This window comes from Colius striatus, chromosome 13, assembly GCF_028858725.1.
Source record: "Colius striatus isolate bColStr4 chromosome 13, bColStr4.1.hap1, whole genome shotgun sequence".
In the NCBI taxonomy this organism is placed as follows: domain Eukaryota; kingdom Metazoa; phylum Chordata; class Aves; order Coliiformes; family Coliidae; genus Colius; species Colius striatus.
This window is the reverse complement of record NC_084771.1, coordinates 14,049,839-14,072,600: the sequence shown is the minus strand read 5'-3', so window position 1 is coordinate 14,072,600 and position 22,762 is coordinate 14,049,839. Positions and strand designations below refer to the sequence as shown.

At 46.2% G+C, this 22,762-nt stretch overlaps 1 protein-coding gene across 3 annotated transcripts; it reads right to left on the bottom strand.

Moving 5' to 3' along the window:
• Nucleotides 1–13,005: 13,005 nt before the first annotated feature.
• VGLL1 (vestigial like family member 1) lies at nt 13,006–22,156 on the bottom strand. Of its 3 annotated transcripts, none has more exons than XM_010200131.2 (6): nt 22,014–22,156; nt 18,673–18,784; nt 17,696–17,925; nt 16,719–17,132; nt 14,358–14,417; nt 13,006–13,721 (listed from the first exon to the last, which is right to left on the bottom strand). In XM_010200131.2, exons 3-6 carry the CDS (start codon nt 17,904–17,906, stop codon nt 13,681–13,683), a joined length of 726 nt encoding a protein of 241 aa, XP_010198433.2. In that variant the 5' UTR covers nt 17,907–17,925; nt 18,673–18,784; nt 22,014–22,156; the 3' UTR covers nt 13,006–13,680. The 3 variants fall into 3 exon arrangements, with proteins under 3 accessions (XP_010198433.2, XP_061862798.1, XP_061862797.1); XM_062006814.1 differs by having other exon boundaries at nt 16,719–17,129; XM_062006813.1 differs by having other exon boundaries at nt 18,721–18,784.
• Between the last annotated feature and the right edge of the window lie 606 nt (nt 22,157–22,762).

Sequence of the window (22,762 nt, the reverse complement as noted above, 5' to 3'; positions counted from 1 at the left end):
GCTGGTTTCACTAACCACCACAGAGAGAATGTGGCAGAGTGGCAGACAGAACCGCCAGGCAGGAGTGGATGGCAGCCTTTGGGTAGAAACTACTGCCTGTGCACAGAAACCTGAGAGGCAAGATCAGCTCAACATCACCTCACCATTAGAATTTAAAGGCAATAACACATGCAGAGTGGAAAGAGAACAACATCACCGGTTCTATGGAAACCAGCGTGGGAAGGAGCCTCCTGGGCTAAATCCTGGCCACTGAGGCTGCTCCCTCTTGCCAGCACTGCTATGCAAAAGGGGCTTTGACTGCAAAGATAGGGGAGACACCCAAACATAAGGACAAGGGTATTTCTCCCTCTGCCCTGGTAAGGCCACATCTGGAGTTCTGTGTCCAGTTCAGGACTCACCAGCTCAAGAGTGATAGGGAACTTCTGGAGAGTCCAGTGCAGGGCCACCAAGATGATCAGGGGACTGGAGCATCTCCCTCATGAGGAAAGGCTGGGGGACCTGGGGCTGTTCAGCCTGGAGAAGGCTGAGAGGGGACCTTATCAATGCTGATAAATACCTAAAGACTGGGTGTAGAAAGGATGAGGCCAGACATTGTTCTGTGGTGCCCAGCAACAGGACGGGCGTTAATGGGCACAAGCTGGAACACAGCAAGTTCCACTTGAATGTGAGGAGAAACTTTGCTGTTTAGGTGAGAGCGCCCTGGCCCAGGCTGCCCAGGGAAGGTGTGGAGGCTCCTTCTCTGGAGGTTTCCAAACCTGCCTGGACACTTTCCTGTGCCCCCTGATTGAGGGGAACCCTCTTTAGCAGGGGGTTGTTCTGGATGAGCTCTAGAGCTCCCTTACAACCGTCACCATTCTGTGATATCACCTTGCCTCAGCCCAAGCTTGGGCCTTACAAAGTTCATACCTAAGCAATGCAGAGATGGCTGTGTGTGATAAGTGGGAGTGTCAAAACACACTTAGGATTTGTTTTCTCTTTTGCTTTCCTCTGCAGCACAGTCCCAGCACACACTAGAGCCAGACGTTGCTGCTGGGAGCACCATGGCCTCAGCCTGAAACCCCCGTCCCTATAGCAGCAGTGCCAACGGCTCAGGGGCTTCTGCACAGGGAAATGGTGGCAGTAGGATGGATGGCACACATCCAGCTTGCCTTGGAGGCAGGGAATGCTTCTCCCTGCAGTGCTCTGGGAATGCACCAGATGGAGGACGGAGACTTCCCGTGGCAGTGCTGCCTTGGGATAGTGCTACCAGAGCAAGATGAGGATCTTTAAGATGTGTCTCTTTCTAAACAGTGAGAAAACTAAAACCTTGTTCCCTGTGTAGATGAGCTGTTCCACTGGTACTGAATGGAGATATTTCCTTTTCAACAGAGCTACCAGTGACAAAAGGCTGTGTTGCAGCTCTACTGCCCACTTGTACACCATTTCCATCCTGGTCAGACACACTTGTCACCAAGAAGACATGCTTTGAACTTTTTTGGTCATGACCCAGAGAGATGCAAGTCTCCAAACTCTGCTGAGCTGTCTGTGCTATTTTCACACTTGAAAATGAGTCAACAGTTGTGGCCACACATAGTGCCTGGTGTGTGGCATTGCATATGCCAGCTTCAGCATCCCCCTCTTCCCTTTTCAACACAAAGGAGAGCCATTTCCAACAAGTGGCTCCAACCCAGGTGAATCTCAGCCCTGACATTCAAGCAAGGGCATCATCTCCTGTCCTTCCAGGAATATAACGGCAGAGGATGCTGCAGCCTGGGCCCTTCATCCCACCGACACTGGGAGCAGCCCCACTGCAGTTTCTGGGTACAAGTCACTCTTACTGGCAGATGCATAGCATTTCTCAGAGCTTGCAGCCTGTTTGTAGAGGGCTGAAAGGCCTCAGCTCATCTCACGTTCACCACAGGGGCCAGGCTGCTCTGCAGAGCAGCTGCTGTGCTGGGAGCCCACACCCAGCCCAGCTGCAGCCGAGCTCTGCCCCGGCTCTGTCCCACCACACTCAGGCTGTGATGGGCTGGGGGCTGCATACCCCCTGGGAAGCACTCTAAGTGAGTTAGCTCTCTTCATCCTCCCCAGAGGTTTCTCATAAGGCGTAGTTCCTGCAGAGCTACAGAAAAAACATGGCTTGTTCAAGCACTCTGACTGAGGAGGAGATGAGGCAAAGAACCCTAAACTTAAGATGATTATCCACATGCCAATCATCCACAGGAACCCCACAGTTCCAGCCACCACAATCAAGTCCTGCCAGAGGAACAAACTTCACCTGGAAAAGACTCTTCCAAACTCATCTCACACATAACAAATGGGACAGAGAACTGTGTGCCTCATGGCTGGTTGCTAGTTATGGCTCCAGGGGACAGATCCCAACATCAAATACAAGGGCCATGGGATTTCAACTTCACTGCTGATGGCCAGGCTCAGCCAGAATCCCAGACAGCACATCCACACCTCCCCTCAGGTCCCATCATGCCACCACTTCAGCTGATGAAAGCTGGCCTGTGGACAAGTGAACACTGCTCGAGGCACACCTCTTTCTTTCTAGAGCAGCTCCTCATAAGCCTAGGTTGGGGGACACACTTCTCCTCAGAGACTGTAATTCCCTTTTAGAAGAAAAGCAATCTTTTGTGGAAAATCTTTGGCCTAAAAAAACCCTGCACACCTGGAGAAAACTATTACACAGATATGATGCAGTCAGAGACACTTGCACGCTGAAATGGCCACTTGCAGAGAAAGAAAACAGGGGAAGAAAAAAACCCTCTTCAAGGAAAACACCCAAATGGTATTAACCATGAGGACTTTAAAAGGGACTGTTTTCCACTACTATTCAGGGAGGGGAAGACAAATGTGCAGCCATCAAGAAACTATCACTATTTTGCTGAGCCACAAGAAAATCTACCCACAAAAGTATTGAATGTTGTCAGCCCTGTGACAGTAAGTTGGGGAACCGTACTGGAAACAGGGCTAAGTGGTTTGAGAGAAAGGAAAGAAAACCCAGAGCACATCCCAGATGGTTCCCTCAGCACCAGCCTCCCTGTGCCCCACCACAGGCCAGAAGCCAGCTGGGATGCAGATCCTGTTGGCCTCCACCATCTGGACCAGGTGGAGAGATCTGGAAGGCAGGACATTGGCTTTGTATTTTGCTGATTGTGTCTGGTTCCTTACAATACTTTTAGATAAGTCAGCTGGTCTCAATTTGAACACTGATGAAATTAAGCATCTCTATTGCTGGGAAGAGCAAAGATCCAGAGATGGAAACAGCCAAATATATTGAGTAGATACAGAAAAAAATCACCATGCCAGCTCTACTCTTCAGAGCAAGTGTTTCAGAGTGGATTGTATCTCAAGGCGAGGCTGCAGGACGAGCAGATCATCTTTTTCCCCTGAGGTGAGTCTGTTTTGGACATGATGATAATTGGTGAGTGATCTCCAAGTCCTTTTCTCAAAGCTCCTTCTTTCTCATTTTGCCTTCTTTCTCATTGAGGAGAGGGAGGGAGAGTACAGCTGGGTGGCCATCTGACAGCCAGCCAAGTTCAACCCACCACAAGATCCCAGTTCTTCCACAGCCCCATTCTTTTCCCACCCTGCAATGCAGTTCCTGAGGAGCATCAGGGTGAAGCCCTTCCTGGCTTCCTGACCCCTGAATTCACCCTTATTCTCAAAGAACTGGGCTGAATCACTCCAGGCAGTAATTGCACCCTGCAGGATGGAGTCCCAGTGCTGCCACAGGCACACACCTCTCATCTCCACCATCAGTTCCCCCTGGGATGTGAGGATCTGTGGCAGTTCCCAAGCGTGCAGCCTCTGGGGTGGTCATCAGGATCTTTGAAAGAGCACTCGAGTCTTTAGCTCTGCAAAGCAAGAACATCAATAGAATCAAAAGTAGGTTCACACCACAAAGCCCACCCATCCAAAACTAGAAACAACCACAAAACCAGGCAATTACAGCATCTTCTTCTAATGTTTACCAGGTTCATTTTCTGAGCACCCACTGACTGCTGCCAAAAGCAGCCTCAGAAGAGTTTAGTGGTAGAAATGACCTCTTGGCATGCTATTGCCAGAAAAACCACTGAGTTTGTCCTATAAGGTAGAGACATGTGATTCAGATCTCTAAGAATGAGCCCCAGTCTTCAAATAATCCTGCAAGCATTTTGATACAAACCCAGAGCTCTCATATCACCTTCCTTCACGTACCTGAGCTCTGAGGGAGAAGATGTTAAGTAAGTTTTCCTCCCTGCATGGCAAGGATGGACAGACATCTACTAGGAAGATGGAACTTGAGGTTCATGGTGCCTGCAAAGAACCATATGGAAAGGCCATATTTGATTAACAGTAGAAAATAGACATCTCAGACCCAACTATGTTTTTCCAGTCCATTTATGGAGCTGCCCAACACTGTACCCACCAAAATCCAGACCAGGTTCTCCAGCTTCTCTTTGGTTACACCCAAAGGCACTATCACACATGAATTCCAGCAGAGGAGAAGGTGGGTAACCAGAGACAACAACACACCACCTATGTGATATTCTACAAACCTCCTCAAATAACTAGCTGCTTTTATTGAAAACCCCTCAGTGTGCTGTCTCCTCCAGCATCTCTGAACTGGAGCACCGCAGTTTGGTTACAGACTGTGACAGAAACACTTGTTTGCCCTTGTTTCACCCATCTGTCTGAGCCTTGCCAAGCTGCTCTACAGTTTTCAGTTCCTTAGCTGTGGGATTTCACTAGTTTTACTGATGCAATACAGTAATGTAGCACTTCCTCAGGTTAAACCTGGTGGGAAGTTGCTTTCCACATTGTGCCATTTGACAGCAGCTCTGGGACACAGTGCAGCTCCCCAGGAAGTAGCAGTAGCTGTGGGAGCCAGGAGCTTTGGAAGAAGAGTTGGCTTGCAAACAGTCTGTTACTGCTCCCTTTTGAGGACTGAGGCACTGCACTTGGACCATACATGAGCTTTGCATTATCCATCTTCCACTGGGCATTGCAGGTGGCTTTTCCAAATATCTTGTTCTATCTTCAGGCAAAACTGTAGTATTTGTATTCCTCATCTCAATCAATTTCTTATTCTTCTGTCTTTTGCTGTCTGTAAAGCAGATGTAACATTCAAAGACTGCAGCAGCAGCAGTGGAGCATGACAAATGTTGAAGTCTTTGGGATCAGTGAGTACCTTTGCATGCTGGGCATCCACACAGCAGATGAGCCTTATCCTGATGGAGTCTCCTGGAATAAGCATTCCAGCATCATGATGTGGTGTTTGCCACCCAGGAGCTGCACCATGTATCTGTCACAAGCAGCAGCAGGATGAATCCATCCACAAGCCAGGAGCAAACTTCTTTGCATGTGTGCAAAGACATCACTCGTCCTCAGGCACACACAGTTCTACTAAGAGCACTAACAACCTCCAAGTGCTAGAATATGCAAAAGCAGCCAGAGGTGCCCTTTGCTGTTTGAGCTGCCCACACTATCCTTCCTCACAGGGGTGGAAGCAATGCAAGGTGGTAGATAACGTGTAAAAAGGAAGAGACAAAAGCACACACACAGAGCTCTGCACACATGGTGAAAACCTGCTGCAGCCAAAAATCTAACAAGGGCAGACCAAGCATCCTTCCTGCCTGAGCTGTACTGACACAGCTGGATTCCCCAGCTGAGGAAGAAAGGAGTATTCATCTCAGGAAGAAGAGCTGCTCGTCCTCAGATCCTGTCACCCACACACCAGCAGCACCCAAGTCCGATGCACAAGTCCTGCTCACGGAGGACTGTCACTGCAGAATGGGTGATCACAGCAAAATCATCAGTATGACATTCTTTTCAAAGAGAGCAGCTAGGAATACATTTACTTTTCTCAAGAGAGATTTAGGGAGCTCTGAACCAGGCCCTGAAAAGAAACAAAGAATAATGGATCGTGTTGATTCAGGGAGTAAATGGCATCACTGAGCACTCAGGAAATGCAAGACCAGACTCATTTCCTACATGGAAAATAACAATGTCTTCTTTCATGCCATAAAGACTTCAGGCTCTGTATTTTCACTGTATACCAGATGACTGAAATAGTGCTACTTGAGTTTAGAGCCACTAAAGACTTAGACTGAAGTGATTGAAGCCATTGTTCAGGCTGAAGCTTCAGAAGGGCTCTGAGACACGTACAGAAACAAACCAAATACAAACGTGGTCTTGCAAGAAGAGCCTTTAGTTTCACATCCAACCACATTTGGTCAGTGAAAAGCTGAACACTGGTAATTTATCAGCTTCATGATTTGCCCAAACCTACTTCTGAGTAATCATAAAAGTAGCTGTCAGCTGAGAGACAGTCTCAAGAACACACATCAAGAGCCAACATAACAGCTTAAAAAATCCTGCAGATTGAATGATTTGAGTCATTTAATTGCTTAAATCAAGCCAAAATCCAATTTAATAACACCCTTATATTCAAAGAATATGTCACAAATAACGTGGCAACAGAAATACATGTTTAACACAAAGAAGTTAAACTGGTCCTGCAGCAGATGCTCGTTTACATATGTATTGATTTAATTACAGATTTCTCTCCCTCTTTTCAAGATTGCTAAAAAAGATTCAGAACACAGCCCCAGAACCACTCAAACTGAGCCAGATTGACTACATGCACTAATTTTTTCCTTTGGTTGTGTCTGCAGAGATGTGCAACATTTCTGCTCTTATTGACACAAACAAAGTTGGAGGCAGGGGCAGGACTGCCAGGGCTGAGACTCCTGATGCACTGCTGCATGTGAGGGAGTTCCTGGCTGAACGTCTGTGTCACAAAAGTAAAAGCTGGAATCAGGCCAGATCATCTTTGGCTTTTCAGGCTGCATTAAAGCCAGTATCTGTGCATGCTGCAGCTGTGCAGATGGGAGAGGAGCTGATATGCACAGGAGAATAAACCTTTCTGTGTTAGCAAAGCCACAGAAAGCATTTTTCCCACACAAGGAGGAACGATAGAGAAGGCTCTTTTTTTCCCAAAACCCCTCCCTTCCCAAGCACTTCTTCATGGAGACAGGCAGCAATTCTCATTAGTCACTGTTACATGGTTGTTTTGTGCCTTACAAAGATCTGTGGGAAACCTGCCTAGAATAAGCCCAGCCTTGCATCCTGCTGCAGCCCAGCCAGCGCCAGTGCCCTGTGGGATGATGTCAGAGCTGCTTCCCAAACTGCTATTTCTCATCAATATTTCCAGGCTGCCTTCCTGTGTCAGCAAGGAAAAATAAACACTACTTTTTAGGGTGCCACTATGCAGCATGTGGGCAGACAATGGGTTTCTATGCAGGGAGGAGGGTCAGCACTTGTGCCTATGCTGGGAGGATGCTTCACAGGGATGCTGTGTGGGATGATGATGCATGATGCATCCCTCAACTCACTGCCTGCCTGCACCTGTGAGCCCCAGCGTGGCTTAGCCTCCTGATCTTCTCATCATTGCACTGTGGATCTTCCTGTTTTTATGACAGATTTTAAAGCCTCCTCATCAGGCCCAGTTCATCCTTCAGCCCTGCCTGGGCAGGCCTTAGTCATGTGCAGCTGGCAGCTCAGCCCTGGGATCAGGGGCAAAGGATCCCCCCTGACTGGCTCTGTTCAGTATGCCACCTCACAGATAATGCCTATGGATTTTCCTCCTTAAATCCACCTCATCAACTGAATCTTCTGTAACTTTTTTTCTTTGCAAGAAACAAGACAAGCAGTGTAACTGTGCTCCTGATCCTGATTCAGACAAACCCATGCAAACAGTCCACATCACCCAGGGCAGGCATTGGGCAATTATTTCACCCTCTGTCTCCAAACATAGAGGTCAATGACAGGGTGCTTAGATCCTGCCTGGAGCAGAACTGAAACACTCCCAGCCCCTCCTGCCAGGGCCCTTTTACTCACAGTAAATTACTCACCTTTGTGCTACTCAGTCCTTGATGCTGCTATTCTACCAAAGTACCTTTGTGATTCTGGAGCAAAGTAACTGTGTGGCTGGTAGTTACAGGCTCACAATCAGCAATTATTGGCACAACCTCAGGCCAGGGAAAAGGAAAAAAAAGAGCGTTTTGACACTAATCTTTTCTTAAAACATGGCACTGATCCAGCACCAACAATGCTTGGTAGGTGGACCTTTGATAGCATCACTGTCAAATGTCTTATTTATATGACAACTTGACTAAAGCTGGGAGATTTTCCTTAAAATCTACTTGGTCTACCTTAAAAACCCCTTCATTTATGCATCAAAAAGTCCAGCTGGAGAACTGTCTTAATTGCCCATCATTTTTAATTAGCCCTTGTGTTTATCTCTGGAGTGATTTGAGTACAGTACCCAGATTGCACACAACGTTCCTCACACTTCTGAGCTGCACATGGTGACTTTTGATAAATACCATTTAGCCAGCACACACTTGAGACTTGATGCCACTTGGGTAGTTCCCAAGAAGCAGCATCATTCCTCCCTGCCCTCCTGAGAACGTGGCTTTTCTGCATTAGTCACTATTGCTCTACAACCTACACAAATCCAAAGGTTTTGGTTTCCAGAGCCACAGCCAGAGTGAGTCAGGTGTGGGAATGCTCTGCGGGGCTCGTAGCTGGAGGAGTGCCACAAAACTTTTGAGACAAACACACTTTTGAGGCTTTTATGGTATGCTTAAGGATCAAGAAAGAGTTGATCTTCTGATAGGCCAAATCAAAGGTTCAGTGGCCTTGGGTCATCACTGAGCCTATGGACACGGGGTATCAGGTGAGGCTGTGGGTGAGGGAGTGCCACAGTCACTCACAGGCATCTGGGCTTGGGAGACAGCACGAGCCAGGCAGGCACTAGGGGGTTATTTCAGACTGTGCTCAGTTACCAGAGATGCCCTTTGGGTGTTCAGTACATTCAGCTTCCTTCCATCCCCTCCATTTGTTTTTCCACTTGGCAGAGGGATTTACCTAAAGTGACACCTCTCTGGTGCATGTACAGTGTTGGGAGCACTGAGCCAATCGTAGTGCTGAGCAGAGAAACTTCTGACTTTAATTGTGCTGTGTGGGAGAGAGCTGCTACTTCATGCCTCTGTCAGGTGGCAAGGCAGTAAGCAGGAGATGAAATACTGCTTGGTAACGTTGGTACAGGCCTGTGCTGTGCCTGTGCATTCGCCACGTGGAGAGAAGACGAGGAAAAAACAAATTGCTCTGCTCAGACTCAAACCCAGAGCCTGCAAAGCCCAGGCTGGAGTGATGTGGGGGTAGGGATGAGGTGCAGAGGTGATGATGATGGAGGCTGGGGAAGCAGTATGTTTCTGGGGTGCAAGGGCTTTGCAGGACCAGCCTTGTTTGCAAGAAACACTGCACCTAGTTTGGCCCTGCTGAGAAACCGGGCTGCAGGGGCAGGTGAACCAGCAGCATGGGTACTGAGGAGCTCAGCCAGATTCATGGGGGCTCAGAGGGGACCTGAGGGGGTCTTTTTGGGCCACGTTTTGGGGGAATACATTTAGGTTGGCTCACAGCCAAGTTGGGTCAGCTGGCTCCATTATGTCTCCAGCCACCTCTAACACCCTACTAGCTGGCTCTGAGAGCCTCATGACCCCATGTTGCAGTCTGGCCCCTGACTTGCCACCCCTCAGTCACCTTTGCATCCCCTCAGCAAAGAAATTGTGATCTGTATGTATGACATGACCACAGCCAAGGTGCTTGTGCAGCAATATTGCCAGAGTGGTAACACACAGCCCTCTGAGACGCCGTGTGATAGTGGAATGAGGAGAGCATCCTCCTCCCCGCAACACAGCAGCAAAACCACACTTTGCACCAGTTTTCTCCTGAAGTGCTCCAAATATAACGACATACCATAACTCAGAGGGGAGCAGCAAGGTCTCAGTGTAGCAGCAGCTAAGAGGATTATAGCCCTGAGCCCAAAACATGCAGTGTTTTAAATAAGATGGTACAAGAAAGTCTGGACTCTGGTAGCCTGGTCAGTCCCAGCCTGTCCTGGTGCACACGGTTGTTCCTCGCCAGCTACAGGACTCTACACTTGTCCTTGTTGAACCTCATGAGGTTCCTCTCTGCCCAGCTCTCAGCCAGTCAAGATCTTGCTGAATGGCAGCACAGCCTTCTGGTGGATAAATTATTAGGACTCCTGAACAAAAGTGAAAGCAACAGCAGCTTGGGTTCCCTTCTCTGAAAGGGATGAGGGATATGAGCTCCAGGATGAGGGCCACTAGCTCTGACCACTATCCTGGGTGACATCAACTGTTAGCATCACCGTGGTCCCCAGGGTTGGGGCTGATCAGTCCTCTCACAGTGACCAGCTTCCCACCAAAGCTCTGCCTCCTCCTATGCACACAGCAGAATCCATGTTTCTCTCAGCTGCTCATCCAAAATCAGGAGTAACATAAATGCAAATGTACTGTCACATCTCTATCATATTACTGGGACATTTCAGAACTAGACTGACTTCAAGTAAAAAGCCAGGCTGAGGGGAAAGGGAACAACAAACACCCAGCAGAGGCCATAGGAACTGTGGCTGAGTTACTCAGTAGCATTCTTGCCCCATTTTTTTTGTTTTTTAACCTTTAGGTTCCTCTTTAATAGCAAAAGAATCTTGTCTTGTTTGTCATCACAGACTAGGACTATTTTTAACACTGCTAATGAGTGACTAACATGGGGTGGAGTAGCTAAGGCAGCTGCACAGCTCCCAGCCACCCACAAGGTTTATCTGACCATCAGAGGAGGAACTGGACCAGGGCCATCCCATGGGAGAAGGCAAAGCAAGGTGCTTGCAAACATGAGAAAGAGAATAGCTGTGTCTTGAAACATGCACAGTGAGGAAACGTGTAACAGTTCCTGCAGCTTCTTCCAAAAGGCCCCAGACTCCTCACCAGGTACTTATGTCAAACACTTGAGTATTTTCTCTGCATTTATCTCTGAGCAGGGCTCTCACAACATGCTGTTTGTATCTCATCTGCCCCTCAGAAAGAGACAGAGGAAAACCCTTTTGCAAGGAAGTTATTCCTGGACTAGAGCATTAGGAATGGTACTCAAATGGAGGCAAAGAGCATTTTCACACAAGGTCAGCCGTTATCAGAAAACTTAACATCCTAAATATGTGTGTCCTTCTGTCCCTCAGGCTCTGCAGAAATGGGTCTATCCTGCATCCCTCCTCCTCCCAGCACCGCCTTGACTGCTGCATTCACAGGAGGAACTGAAGATATCCCTGGGAAGGAGCAGATGGCAGGTGCTGAAGGCAGCGTGGCCTCTGGCAAGGCCTTCCAAGCAAGGGGGCACACGGGCTGACACCATCAGAGGGGCCACAGCAGCATCAGGAGCAAACAGGACTGTAGAAGAGTATAATATGTACACAGAGGAGTACATATGTACATACATTTTACATACCTAATACACAGGTTGTCGTGGTTCCAGCCCAGTTGGCAGCAAAGCCCCACAGCCACTCACCTCCTCCCTTCCTCACATGTCCCATAGGATGGGCAGGGGGATCAGAAAAGAAAATCAAAACTTGTAGGTTAAGAACAGGTGTAATAACTAAACTAAAAATATACTTACAGTAGGAAGAAAGGAGTATAATAATAGTAATTAAGAGGAACAAAACCCAAGGAAAGGACAAGTGCTGCCCAATGCAATCGCTCCCCACCCACTGACTGATGCCCCAACAGTGATCCATCCCTCTGCCAACTCCCCAAGTTTCTATACTGGGCAGGACATCCCATGGTATGGAATAGCTAGTTGGAGTCAGCTGTCCTGGCCATGCTCCCTCCCAGCTGCTTGTGCACACACCGGCCTCCCCCCACCCACGCAGCCCACTCACTGCCAGGGCAGGGTGAGGAGCACAAACAGCCTTGATGCTCACAAGCACTGCTCGGTGATAGCCAAAGCATCCCTGTGTTATCAACATCCTCTACAGCATAAACCCAAAATATAGCCCTGTGGCAGCTACCAGGAAGAAAAATATCCCAGCTGAAACCAGGACACATGTACATGTACAAGCCTGCCTTGTGTAGGGAACTGTTGGGAAACATTCAAACCTCTACTCCTAGGAAATCATTAGAGGCAAATTGCACTGATGGGTTGGCTGTGTTTATTGCAGGGAAAAGTAAGAGGCCTACAGACCCAGGCATACTCTGGGACATGGTGCTATGGTGCTCTAAGACAAGACAGAACCTCTGTCCCAAGCCCTCCATCCCAAGGTCAGTGCTCTTAAACAGCCAAGAAAGACAGCAAGCACTCATCTGTCCAGTGTGGAGCCTGCCTTGGCAATCTGCTTCTGTCCCCAGAGGGAATCAAGTCATATTACCACATAACTTAAAAATCAGGGAATTAAGTAATTTGGGATGACAGAACTACTTAGAGAGGTATTCCTAAATTTAAAAGAGAAGTAATTTTTATAGAAATATTAAAAGCAAGTGGCTTTTCATTGCTCATCTCCAGGGAGACAGGGGGTTGGTCTACCTTGGATTAATTCAGGTAAAACAGTTCCCCTTGCATGTCATCCCACGGTGGTTTACCTCATGTATATGCTAGAGCAACCTTGTATGAGCCACAAGCTCTAGGATCTCAAAGGGAAAATTTCCTTGAGCAACTGCATAGAGCTGTCAGAAAAAGCTGATTGTGCTCTTTTGTATTAAATTACTTCATAGGTAACATGGAACAAAAATAATAAACCCAAATCTTTCTTGTCCCTGGGATTTACCATGAAGGCTAAGCAGTCTCTCACCACATACACAGACCCAAACACCAGTCACATGAGGTTTTACTCGCAGTAACTTCAGCAAATGTATTTGCTACAAGTGAGTGGTGAAGAAATGTGAGGTATGGATGGACAATTCCTGACTGTCACTTCAGCTGCACACAGGAGCATCGAGATCACCCTGAGGTCTGTGGGATGCAGCTCCCACAAGGGATTGATCTTTCCTTGTACAGGTGGCCAAAGCCCTTCAAGCTTAATGGTTTAAAATTCAACCCCACAGGGTTTATTTAGAAGAACCTCTTCCACCTGCAGAGAGGCTGGGAAAACAGACCATTCCCACCTCCAGCTTTTTGCTCAATGGTACTTTAATTGCATCCAGTGAGGACCCAGATTTCCTCCCAGACCTGGTGTTAATTCACTGCTTTCCAGAGGATGATTATACATTACAAGAGGGTAAAACAGAGCCTTCAGGCATAAGCATATTATGTAGTTTCTGCAGGGTGTCCCTGTGAATTGCAACTAGGGTTACAAATTACTGTGCTTTCAAAACATAAATATGGTACGTGCTTTGCTGACCTGTGGTTGTCTTGAAGTCTCTTTGGCCTAAGACTAATACAGAGATATCAAATCAAGCTAAGAAGCTGCTGCACTGAATTGATGCCAACTGCATCCCTGCACTTGTCAACAGCATTGATAGGAATTGTGCTACTTATCAAGAGATGATAAATCAATAAACACAGAAAGATGAAAAAGTGTTGAGTCCCTTCAAGAGAACTACACAAAAAGCCTTAAGTAGACAATATTTCTTCACAACAGACAGTGTCAGGTTTAATACCACAGCTATTAGAAATTATTTACTGAGTAGAAAAAGGTGATTTTTCATTCCTCCAATTGTAAATAATACAGGTATTCTTCCAAGTGAGAGAAAAAGCACAGAATAGCTGCAGCTCATTTCTTCTTGATTCACAGTTGCAAACAATAAGAGTTCACAGCAAGAACTTTCGCTTTCAGAATAAAGGAGAAACATCCAGTTGCTAAAAGTACAAATCTTGTCTTCTGTCAGGCATCTGAATACCTGAAAGACACAGCAGTATGAAGACAGTCAAACAGCACAGTCCATACAATGTCTTAGGACGTTGTGCAAACAAAATTGCACCTCTGGGTCTGATGCAAGAAGGCCCTCACTAGAATAACCAGAATGACCCATCCAAAGTATCCCCAAAATATTGCACATCAAAGAACCAACATCAGAGTATGACACAGTCTCAAGACACTAATAAAAACATGAAAGCCTGAACACTTTGGGAATAATTTCTTGGAATGACTCTCCTAGCAGCGTGGTGGGTTTGTCAGTGAAAACTGCACTAAGATGAGCACAGAGGTCAGTGAGGACTTCAGCCTGGAGCCAGGTGCTCGAAATACAAAGCAAGGAGTGTCCTGGCTTCCTGGGATCTGAAACTTGGAGAGGCAGAGCAAAATGGGCATTGTGGAATGGCACACTGACGGTATAAACACCAAAACTACAGTAAATGGAGTTTGACACCCATATATCTCTGTTACTGTACCTAGAGGAGGTGACATGTCTATCTGAGGGTTAAAAACAAGCCTTTGCAATAGTCTGGAAGCAATCAAGGAAGCATCTTTATTTCTGCCTGCATAAGCAAGGCAGCTATCCTTCTCAGGTTCCAAACCTGCTGGTTTCATTACTCACCTGCAGTGGCATGGCTTACACTGGGATTTTCTGAGCCTTGGTAAGAGCTTCCTTTCCTCTCTTAAAAAACATAAAAAATGCCAGAGATGAGCAGAGATTCAACACAGAGCTAAAAGCAGGCAGTAGTTCCTAAAGAAACCTTGTGCTTTTGCAGCCCAGCCTATAGCACAGGTGCTGGGGAGCTCTGTGCTGTCTGGCACAGCAATATACATTTCCATAAATATAAATATCAGCTGTTCTTAAGCATGACACAGCATAAAGAAAAGTACATTTCACAGATAGAGCCAAGAAGCAGGGACTCCCACAGCCTGACTAGATGCACACATCCTAGGGGCTTGCCAAAGACTCCCTGTGAACATGGGCCAGTCATTTCTCATCCATTCTTTTTGGGTTGCTTGATAAGAACACGTACAGCATTACACACATGGTGTTATGAGGCTCTCTGAATATTCAGAAGGGCCCTGGAGACATCCTGAAAGAAAAAGCTTTAAGTGGTGATGGTTGGGGAACAGCAAGCTGTTTAACTTCCTTCTCAGTTTTTTCTTCACTCATTTTCTTTCTGAAAGTTTGAACAGAAGTCCACTGCTGTTGGCACCGTGTCCCTTTTTTGATCCCAAGACTGGTTTCATGAAACATCTACTATTTTGGAGGAGCTGTTTCCTCGGGCTCCCAAGCCTTGACAGGCTTACATTGCCCCCTTGGGGGAAGAGGGCACCTAACCTTGGTCTTAAATGAAATCCTAGAAGTCCAGATAGTGTCTTTAAAGTAATTAGACTGTCACTTACTGGCTGCAAAACATCTAGAGTGCGTGCTTGTACAACACATACACACAGTCTCAGCTAAACCTATCTAACCATGTACCCCGAGCACAGCTGAAGACATCACACCCTCCCCTTTCCATGCAGACACAGACAGCCATTAGACACTCTAGCAGGAGTAAGATACCAAAACACCCACAGTTGGGGTCCTCCTAACAACATAGCTTTGGTAGAGCCTCCAAGGAGGAGCTATGGATGTTTTAACCCAAATTCAGACCAGAATTGATGCAGACCAGAAGCTGGGTAACCAGTAGGTATTTCACAGCTGGTTATTTTTCAGAACCTAAGACTCTGATTGCTTCTTCACATGCCTGGTCCATTTTATCTAGAAGTACCAGGTATTTTTCCAGCAGACTCCCTAAACAATTTCACAACCCTTTTTCTTGGAATCCAATGCCAAGCTGACTCTCTGGGTAACGCCCAGGAACAGCAACACGGGCAAACCCCAACAGGGCACCAGGGCTCTGGGCAGGAAGCTTGATCCCAGAAAGCTTCTCAGAGGCAGAAATTACTCACAAGGGAGCAATTTTATCCAGCAGACCTAGATGCTTTAGGAATGTAAGCTCTTGGGAAATGAACTCCAGTCACCAGCCATCTTTCTTCTGTGTGCTGGTAGTACCTAGGACTGGGATTCCTAGTAGGTGTTAATAATAAATAAGCAACCATCATCACTTCTGCTCTCAGTGATGGCCAATGACAGGACAAGGGGCAACGGGTACAAGCTGGAACAGAAGAGGTTCCAAAGAAACACAAGGAAAAACTTACTCCTTGTTCAGGTGATGGAGCACTGGAAGGGGCTGCCCAGATGGGCTGTGGAGTCTCCTTCCCTGAAGACATTTCAAAGCCAGTTGGACGAGTTCCTGTGTGACCTACTCTAGGTGGTCCTGCTCTGACAGGAGGTTGGACTAGATGATCTTTCAAGGTCCCTTCCAACCCTTAAGATTCTGTGATTCTGTTCTTAGCTGTGGGAAATGCACTGCAGAGAGCAGGCACAGCCTTTGACATGCAGGGCAGCAGTGCTTCGTGGTGGGCAGTAATAAGCTGGTCTGCCAGCCCCTTTACCCCAGTCCTTCTAGCTGCAGACACCGAGGAAGGAGAGAAATCCCTGGCCTTTCTGGTAAGGGCTGCAGCTTCACATCCTGTATTCAGAATCCCACTGATGCCCTATGCAGCACGTCAGGTTGCTCGGGGCTTTTACCTGGCCATCTCTTTCTGGTGCTAGTACAGGAGCACCTGGTACACGCTGTATCTGCTGGCTGTAGAGATCCCAACAGCAGTGTGAAGAATGTTTATATCCACTTAAAATATTTCCCTGGTGTAAGCCAGGAGGTAAAATACTGTGTAAGTGGGCAATACCTGTTTCTAATTAAGACATATGTAGCTAAACAATCTCAAGTACCATGCTGCATGGCACGGGGTATCTAGTCAAATAAACGTCTGTGAGCTGGGCTGAAGATGGCTCCAATTTAAGAAGCTTAGGAACAGGCTGGATTATTTTGTCTCTTTACATTAGATGCCATCAAAGAATAAAGTATTTCCTTACCTCCTCCAGGAGCTGAACTTTGACTTATATTTTGTAACCTAGCAGGTCCAGTCATACAAGCAGAGCTTGAGTGTTGCTTCATGTTACATTCTTGCATGGATGTCAGACACCTTTCCTGCTGCAGAAGGCCAAGGAGAGAACCGTATTTCCTGTCAGGCTCATCTACCACGTGCAGGTCAGGCAGGGCATGATGATACACTGAACTGGGAAGACTGGGAGTCCCAATTGAAGGGAAGGGCCATAAATCTGCAGGCTGGGTGGGATGACTCCGCAGAGCTGACGGCTGGTATTGGCCTGCCATCCCAGCAGCTGAGAAACTCAGACCAGCATTTGACGTGCCCGTTGCAGAAGATGATGGATATGGTTTGGAGCAATGTGAAGAGAAATTCCAGTGATGGAGAGACATGTTATCTACTTAAAAGAGAGAAAGAAATACCTGAAGTTTCATCAATTCTTACATTTTTCCAAGGCAAACTTCAATGGGTTTCTAAGGGACTGCTAACAGACCACACGTTCATTTTTGAAGAAATACATTTTCACTTTTGTGCTGCTTATCTTAAAAATCAAGAAAATCTTACTTAAAGCAGACTAAACTACCACTACTTTCAAATAAATATTGCCTGTGTTTCTTACAGGCCACTCACTAGCACAGGCAGGTTTTTAACAATTACAACCTTAGACAAATATATTTCTGCCAAGACAACTAATTCAGTCTGAATACACTTAATGCACCTGACAGTGATGGAGGCTCCTGCCTGGAAAACAAGGACCCATTCCTGCCAATAGGCCCAGGGAGAGCTTGGGAAGCACACTATACCCAGTAAGTCCCAACTGTATAATCCAGGGCTTTGCAAGCACCAGTTTCTTACTTTCTGCTTGCAAACAATTCCAAAGGTAAGCAGGCTGCATCTTAAATTCCCCAGTGAAAGCTTAGCACCCCTGTTTAACACCATGGCCATGCAGGGAACACAGCTCACCGTTCTTCAGGACAGCAGTCTCACCCTTGTGCTTCGTGCTCAGGTCTTGTGGGTTCTTGACATTGCTTAGAGCTCTAGAAAAATGTTCATCTACCACGCTGTTAATGTCCCCTTGGAAATAGGTGAACACAACACTCTGTGACCCCCATTCTGTTTTCACAGGTTCTTTGCTTTTACATAGCTTTGGAGAGAGCTTCCTTGTTTCTTCCATTTTCAGTAACCAATACCACCTGCCAAAAAAACCCCAAACCAGTCAAAGAAACATTATTCAACTTAACATTCATAGTCAGCAGTGAATCCATCTTCCTCCTGAAACTGGTAGGGCCAGAACTTTACTAGTAGGATTAAATTCTTTATCTGGTTTCTGCTTCTTCCACACACCTTTTCTGATGTCCTTATTATACACTTCTAATATGAAACACTTAAGCATAAAAGAAAAGGAGAAACCTTTCAATGAAGCCAAACTACATTTTTCACAGTTGTGGTGGGCGTGCATTTATTCCAAGGCAAACTGACTTCAGTTAGTCTTTAACTTGTTCAATGCAGCATCTTTTCCTGGTGAGCTCTAAGTTTGGTATAACTGTACAGTATATGACCTCAAAAGGGACACTGAATCTTGAATACAGTGAATGACTCAGATGCAGAGGCCCTGACAGACAACCACTTTGTATGGGTTACCTGCCATGCCATAGCATCGGCTCTAGTGAAGAGTAAAACAGGCACATCTATCCACCAGCTGTCAATTGTCATCCTGCCATCACTCATCTTTATGACTTAGGGCTTAGGCCTTGGCACTGAGGGTGGAAACGTGCTAAAAGAACTGAAGCACTTAGATGAATAATTCAGATAAATAGGGATGGCGTTAGCACTGCATGAAACTTAGGGTGAACTTAAAGTATTTTTGTCTAATTCTGGTTTTTGCATTGTTCAAAACACACACTGGTAGGATGGAAAAAAAATAAAGAAGAAATACTCACTGGATTGTAAAATAATTATAACTTCAGATAAGGTGGAGTTGAAAGTACCTTGGTTGCTGTCAGCAGAGATCTCCGGGGGGAAAAGACTTCTGAGAGTGATTAGTTGCTTCACCTGTTAGAAAAAGACACTCAAATTATTGAAAATTCAAATTATGGCAAATTCAAGTAAAGAAATTTGTTTGGTGGGGTATTTTATTTGAAAATCCTTTGTTGGAAACAATTACTTTGAAACCTTTTTTGAGTTTGAATGTACTTACCTCAGAATGTGGTGGGTCTGCAGTTGCTTAAAGCTTTGGTAGCAAGACTGCTATAACACACTGTAACTCACCAGAAGTTATGGATTTAAGGCAGGAACTACAATAAAATAGCTTGCAGGAAGTCAACAGAAGACTAAAAGACTCCTTTTTGTTCTCCTTACAAATCTCTGCTGCCAGATATGGTAAGAGTAGGACAAGGAACGTCACAGCTTGCCCTGGAGAAGCATCGTTTTCATGCATTTGTGCAGTTTCTGGCCGCAGGGGAGCCAGTTCCACAACCAGAGCTCAGATGTTCTGCTGTAATCAAAATCAGATGTATGCTGTGTATGCAGGGAGAAAGGCCTGCTGTTTCTATTCAGTCTTCCAGCCCCATTGTCAGCTCATCACACCACGCAGCAGAGTTGATTTACCTTGGTAGCAAGAAGGCTGTTATTTTTCAGGGATCAGGGTAGCCTTTGGCAGACACCCAGCTGTATCATGCAAAACCTAACGAATCCTTGGAGTTGTGCTTCCATCCAACTAAGCCTGCATTACACAGCCTTTGCTTGACCTATTCCAATATGTTTATCCGATTTCTTTTCTAATCATAAACCCCTCAATCCTCAGAAGCTTCCTAACAAACATTGTACTCACTTGTGTCTCAAAGGCTATTCTGAAGTATCTGCAAAGGCACCTCCAAATGGTGTCTCAGGATTTCTTAGGCACGAAAAGACTGCTAAGGCTGCAAAGTCAAGTATTTAGACATTAAGAAATATGAGGATTAAGGTCATCCAGTTATAATTCATCCCTCTTAAACCTTACACCTTCATCTACAAACTTCTTGTCCATGTCTATCACATGCCGCTGTGTCTAGTTGTGCTTGTTACCTCTACCTCACCTGTACCCTCTGTTAAGTTCTGCCCCTGTGCATGATCCCTAGCTCAGCTAGCCCTAGTCCCCTGTCAACTACCAATTTCTGTTAAAACTTAGGAGTTCTTCAGAGCTCATCTTGGGATTTCTAGCTTTGCTGTTCTTGCATCTTTTCCCCAGCTCCAGTCTCTCGTCCACCTAAACACAGTGGTGGGGGTGGAACACATGCAGGTTGGTCACCAGCTAGGGAATACACAGGGATCCTCTGCAACAGTCCTCCGATTCAGAAACCCATCTCTCAGAACTTCAGTACTGACCAAAGTTTCCCAAACACAGAAAACTTAAACCAAAAACCCTTCCTCTCGATGTACAGGCACCTTCCCAAGGCACAGGAGGGGAGCAGGAACTAGCATGATCCAGCCAAACTACTGGAAGAACTTCAAGCACAGGAAAAGACATTATTTTTTCCCAGTCTTGTTTTAGAAAGCAACCCACTGTTTAGGTTAAGAAGCTTTGTGGTTGCTCAGCTGGAGACCAACGCTTGCCATGGAAAATTCCAACCCAAGTGGTGAAAGCTTGGCAAAGTCACCAGCAACCACATGGCCCAAGAAAGGACTCCATCAGGCCATCTCAAGAGCAAGCAGCAAACCAGCTCTTCCTACACTGCTCTACCACTACACATCAAAGTACAATTTAAAAAGCATTAGCTTTGGCCCAGAGGTTTATTTTTCCTGTTCCTCACTCTGTCCAAGTCAGTCATTGTGTCTTTACACCACTTTATTAACTTGCTTAGCTTGCTCATGACACTAATTGTAAGCCCTTTTAGCACCATTTATTGGTGTGCAGCATCTCTTGTGTGAGTTGTGAACACAGTAGTTACAATGGTAGAAAAAAATAATACCTTTTAAAAAAGAAAGAATGGTCATTTATCTGCTTTTTTCCCCTCATCTCTCTTAAAAGTCTTTTGTGCTTTCTAACAAGCAGTCCTAAGAAAGCTGGCTATAACCTAGGATACTCCTCTTGTTGATCACACGTATCTAAGGAATGTACCATCTCATGAGTCAGGACTTAGATTTGCAGCACTGTTGTCTTACAGAATCACAGAATTGTTTGGGTTGAAAAAGTCTTTTAAGATCATGGAGTCCAACCAGCCACCTCACGCTGCCAAGCCCATCACTAACCCACGGCCCTCAGCTCCACGGCTTTGCAATATCTCCAGGGATGGGGACTCCCCCATCTCCTTGGGCAGCCTCTCAGGGAAAAAGTTCTTCCTCATTTCCAATCTAAACCACCCCTGGCACAACTTGAGGCTATTTCCTCTTATCCTGTCATTCATTACTGTGAGAAGAGACGAACATCCACCTCCCTACAACTTCCTTTCAAGTAGTTGTAGAGAGTGATCATGTCTCCCCTCAGCCTCCTCTTCTCCAGACTGCACATCCCCAACTCCCTCAGCTGCTCCTCACCCTTCCCCAGATCTGTTGCCTGGCTCTGGACACGCTCCAGCACCTCAATGTCCTTCTTGTAGTGAGGAGCCCAACAGTGAACACAGCACTAGAGGTGCAGCCTCACCAGTGCTGAGGACAGGGGGGACAATCACTGCCCTGGTCCTGCTGGTCACACTATTTCTGATACAAGCCAGGATGCCGTTGGCCTTCTTGGCCACCCGGGCACACTGCTGGCTCATGCTCAGACAGCTGTCTTCATTACCTGAACTTCCCATTCTTTTATCTTCCATCAGGAAGTCTGCAAAAAAATATGCAGAAATCCCTCCAGTTTGTGTCTGCCACAGACTGTTGTCAAAATACAGTAGAGAAGTGGAGCTCGGGATGAAGTAGACTCAGTTGCCTTACGCTACTCTCAGAATGGGTTGGTTACAGCAAAATAAGGTACTTGTCCAAGTTATTGTTCTTTTGGGTGGACAACACACGGTCAATACAGGTTCAAGAGATGTGGTTGTTAACAGCTCACCACAAGTGACAAGCCTTTTTCACATTCTCCAGCCCTACTGGTAGTATTAGTTTCCCCTCACTGTAACACCAGACAGGGAACTCTCTGCTCTGTATTTCATCCAGACCAAAGCAGCTTTAAAAATAAAGCTAAACATTTTCACTTCCCAAGTATTGAGCAATAATTTAACAAGCAGACGTTCTCTTTCAGCAAGTATCTTTCAAATAAGGGAACACTTGAGAAAGTCAGTGAACATACATTGGAATTCTCATGGAATTCTCCTACCTTAACTCACTGTCAGGAGCAGAGTCACACCAGTCAGGCTCTCCGGACGCGGGCCGGTCATGCTGTGTCCAGCAGTTTGGGATCCTTGCCCTGGCAAGCTCTCCACACTCTGCAGTGACTGCAGGAGGAGACAAGCAGCGTTCATGAACTCCCTACATGCTTTCTAGCCTCCAGCTGCCAGTGAACTAGGCGTTCCCTTCAGCCTATCTGCTAAGAATGCATGAAATGCACTCCAACAAGTCAACCAGGTTAGGAGGTTTCAGGAATGAGGAAAATAGGATCGTAAGCCGGGGTTTTTTTATGACAATGTGTACACAATAAAGAAGACAGAGCCTGGACTTTGGAAGAGTTTAGCATAAGATGATAAAATATGGCAGAGAACCAAACTTGGTGAGGATCAGAAAGGGCTCTCCTCCACCAAGTTATAGCACATTCAGCATTAAATGGGTAACTACAAACATCTGCAAGAAGGAAAAGCTCACTCATCTCCATCCCAGATCAGCTGGGCAACCAATTTTTCTCTCTTCTTTGCTGGATCTGTTTAAGTGACTACAGAAATCTTCAGAAAGTAAAAAATACCCTTCCTGTTCTGTAAAGGCTGTAACAAGAAGAGATAGTTTGGGCTTTTCTGGTAGGAAATTTACCAAAATTACCAAATTGCAGCCATTCCAGAAATGCTGAATTGGGGTCAGATTTGCCACTCATCTGGAAAAATATACTGTGGACCTAGTCACCAAACTGGTGACATA

Bases quoted from the DNA above. Each gene is read 5' to 3' on its own strand.
- VGLL1 (XM_010200131.2), bottom strand. From the start codon at position 17,906: ATGGAAGAAACAAGGAAGCTCTCTCCAAAGCTATGTAAAAGCAAAGAA. The intron at 17,133-17,695 runs GTGAGCTGTGTT...CTCTCTTTTAAG, and splicing joins GACTGCTGTCCTGAAGAACG to TAGATAACATGTCTCTCCAT. The intron at 14,418-16,718 runs GTAAGGAAATAC...ATGTTTTTTAAG, and splicing joins AAGTTCAGCTCCTGGAGGAG to AGAGGAAAGGAAGCTCTTAC.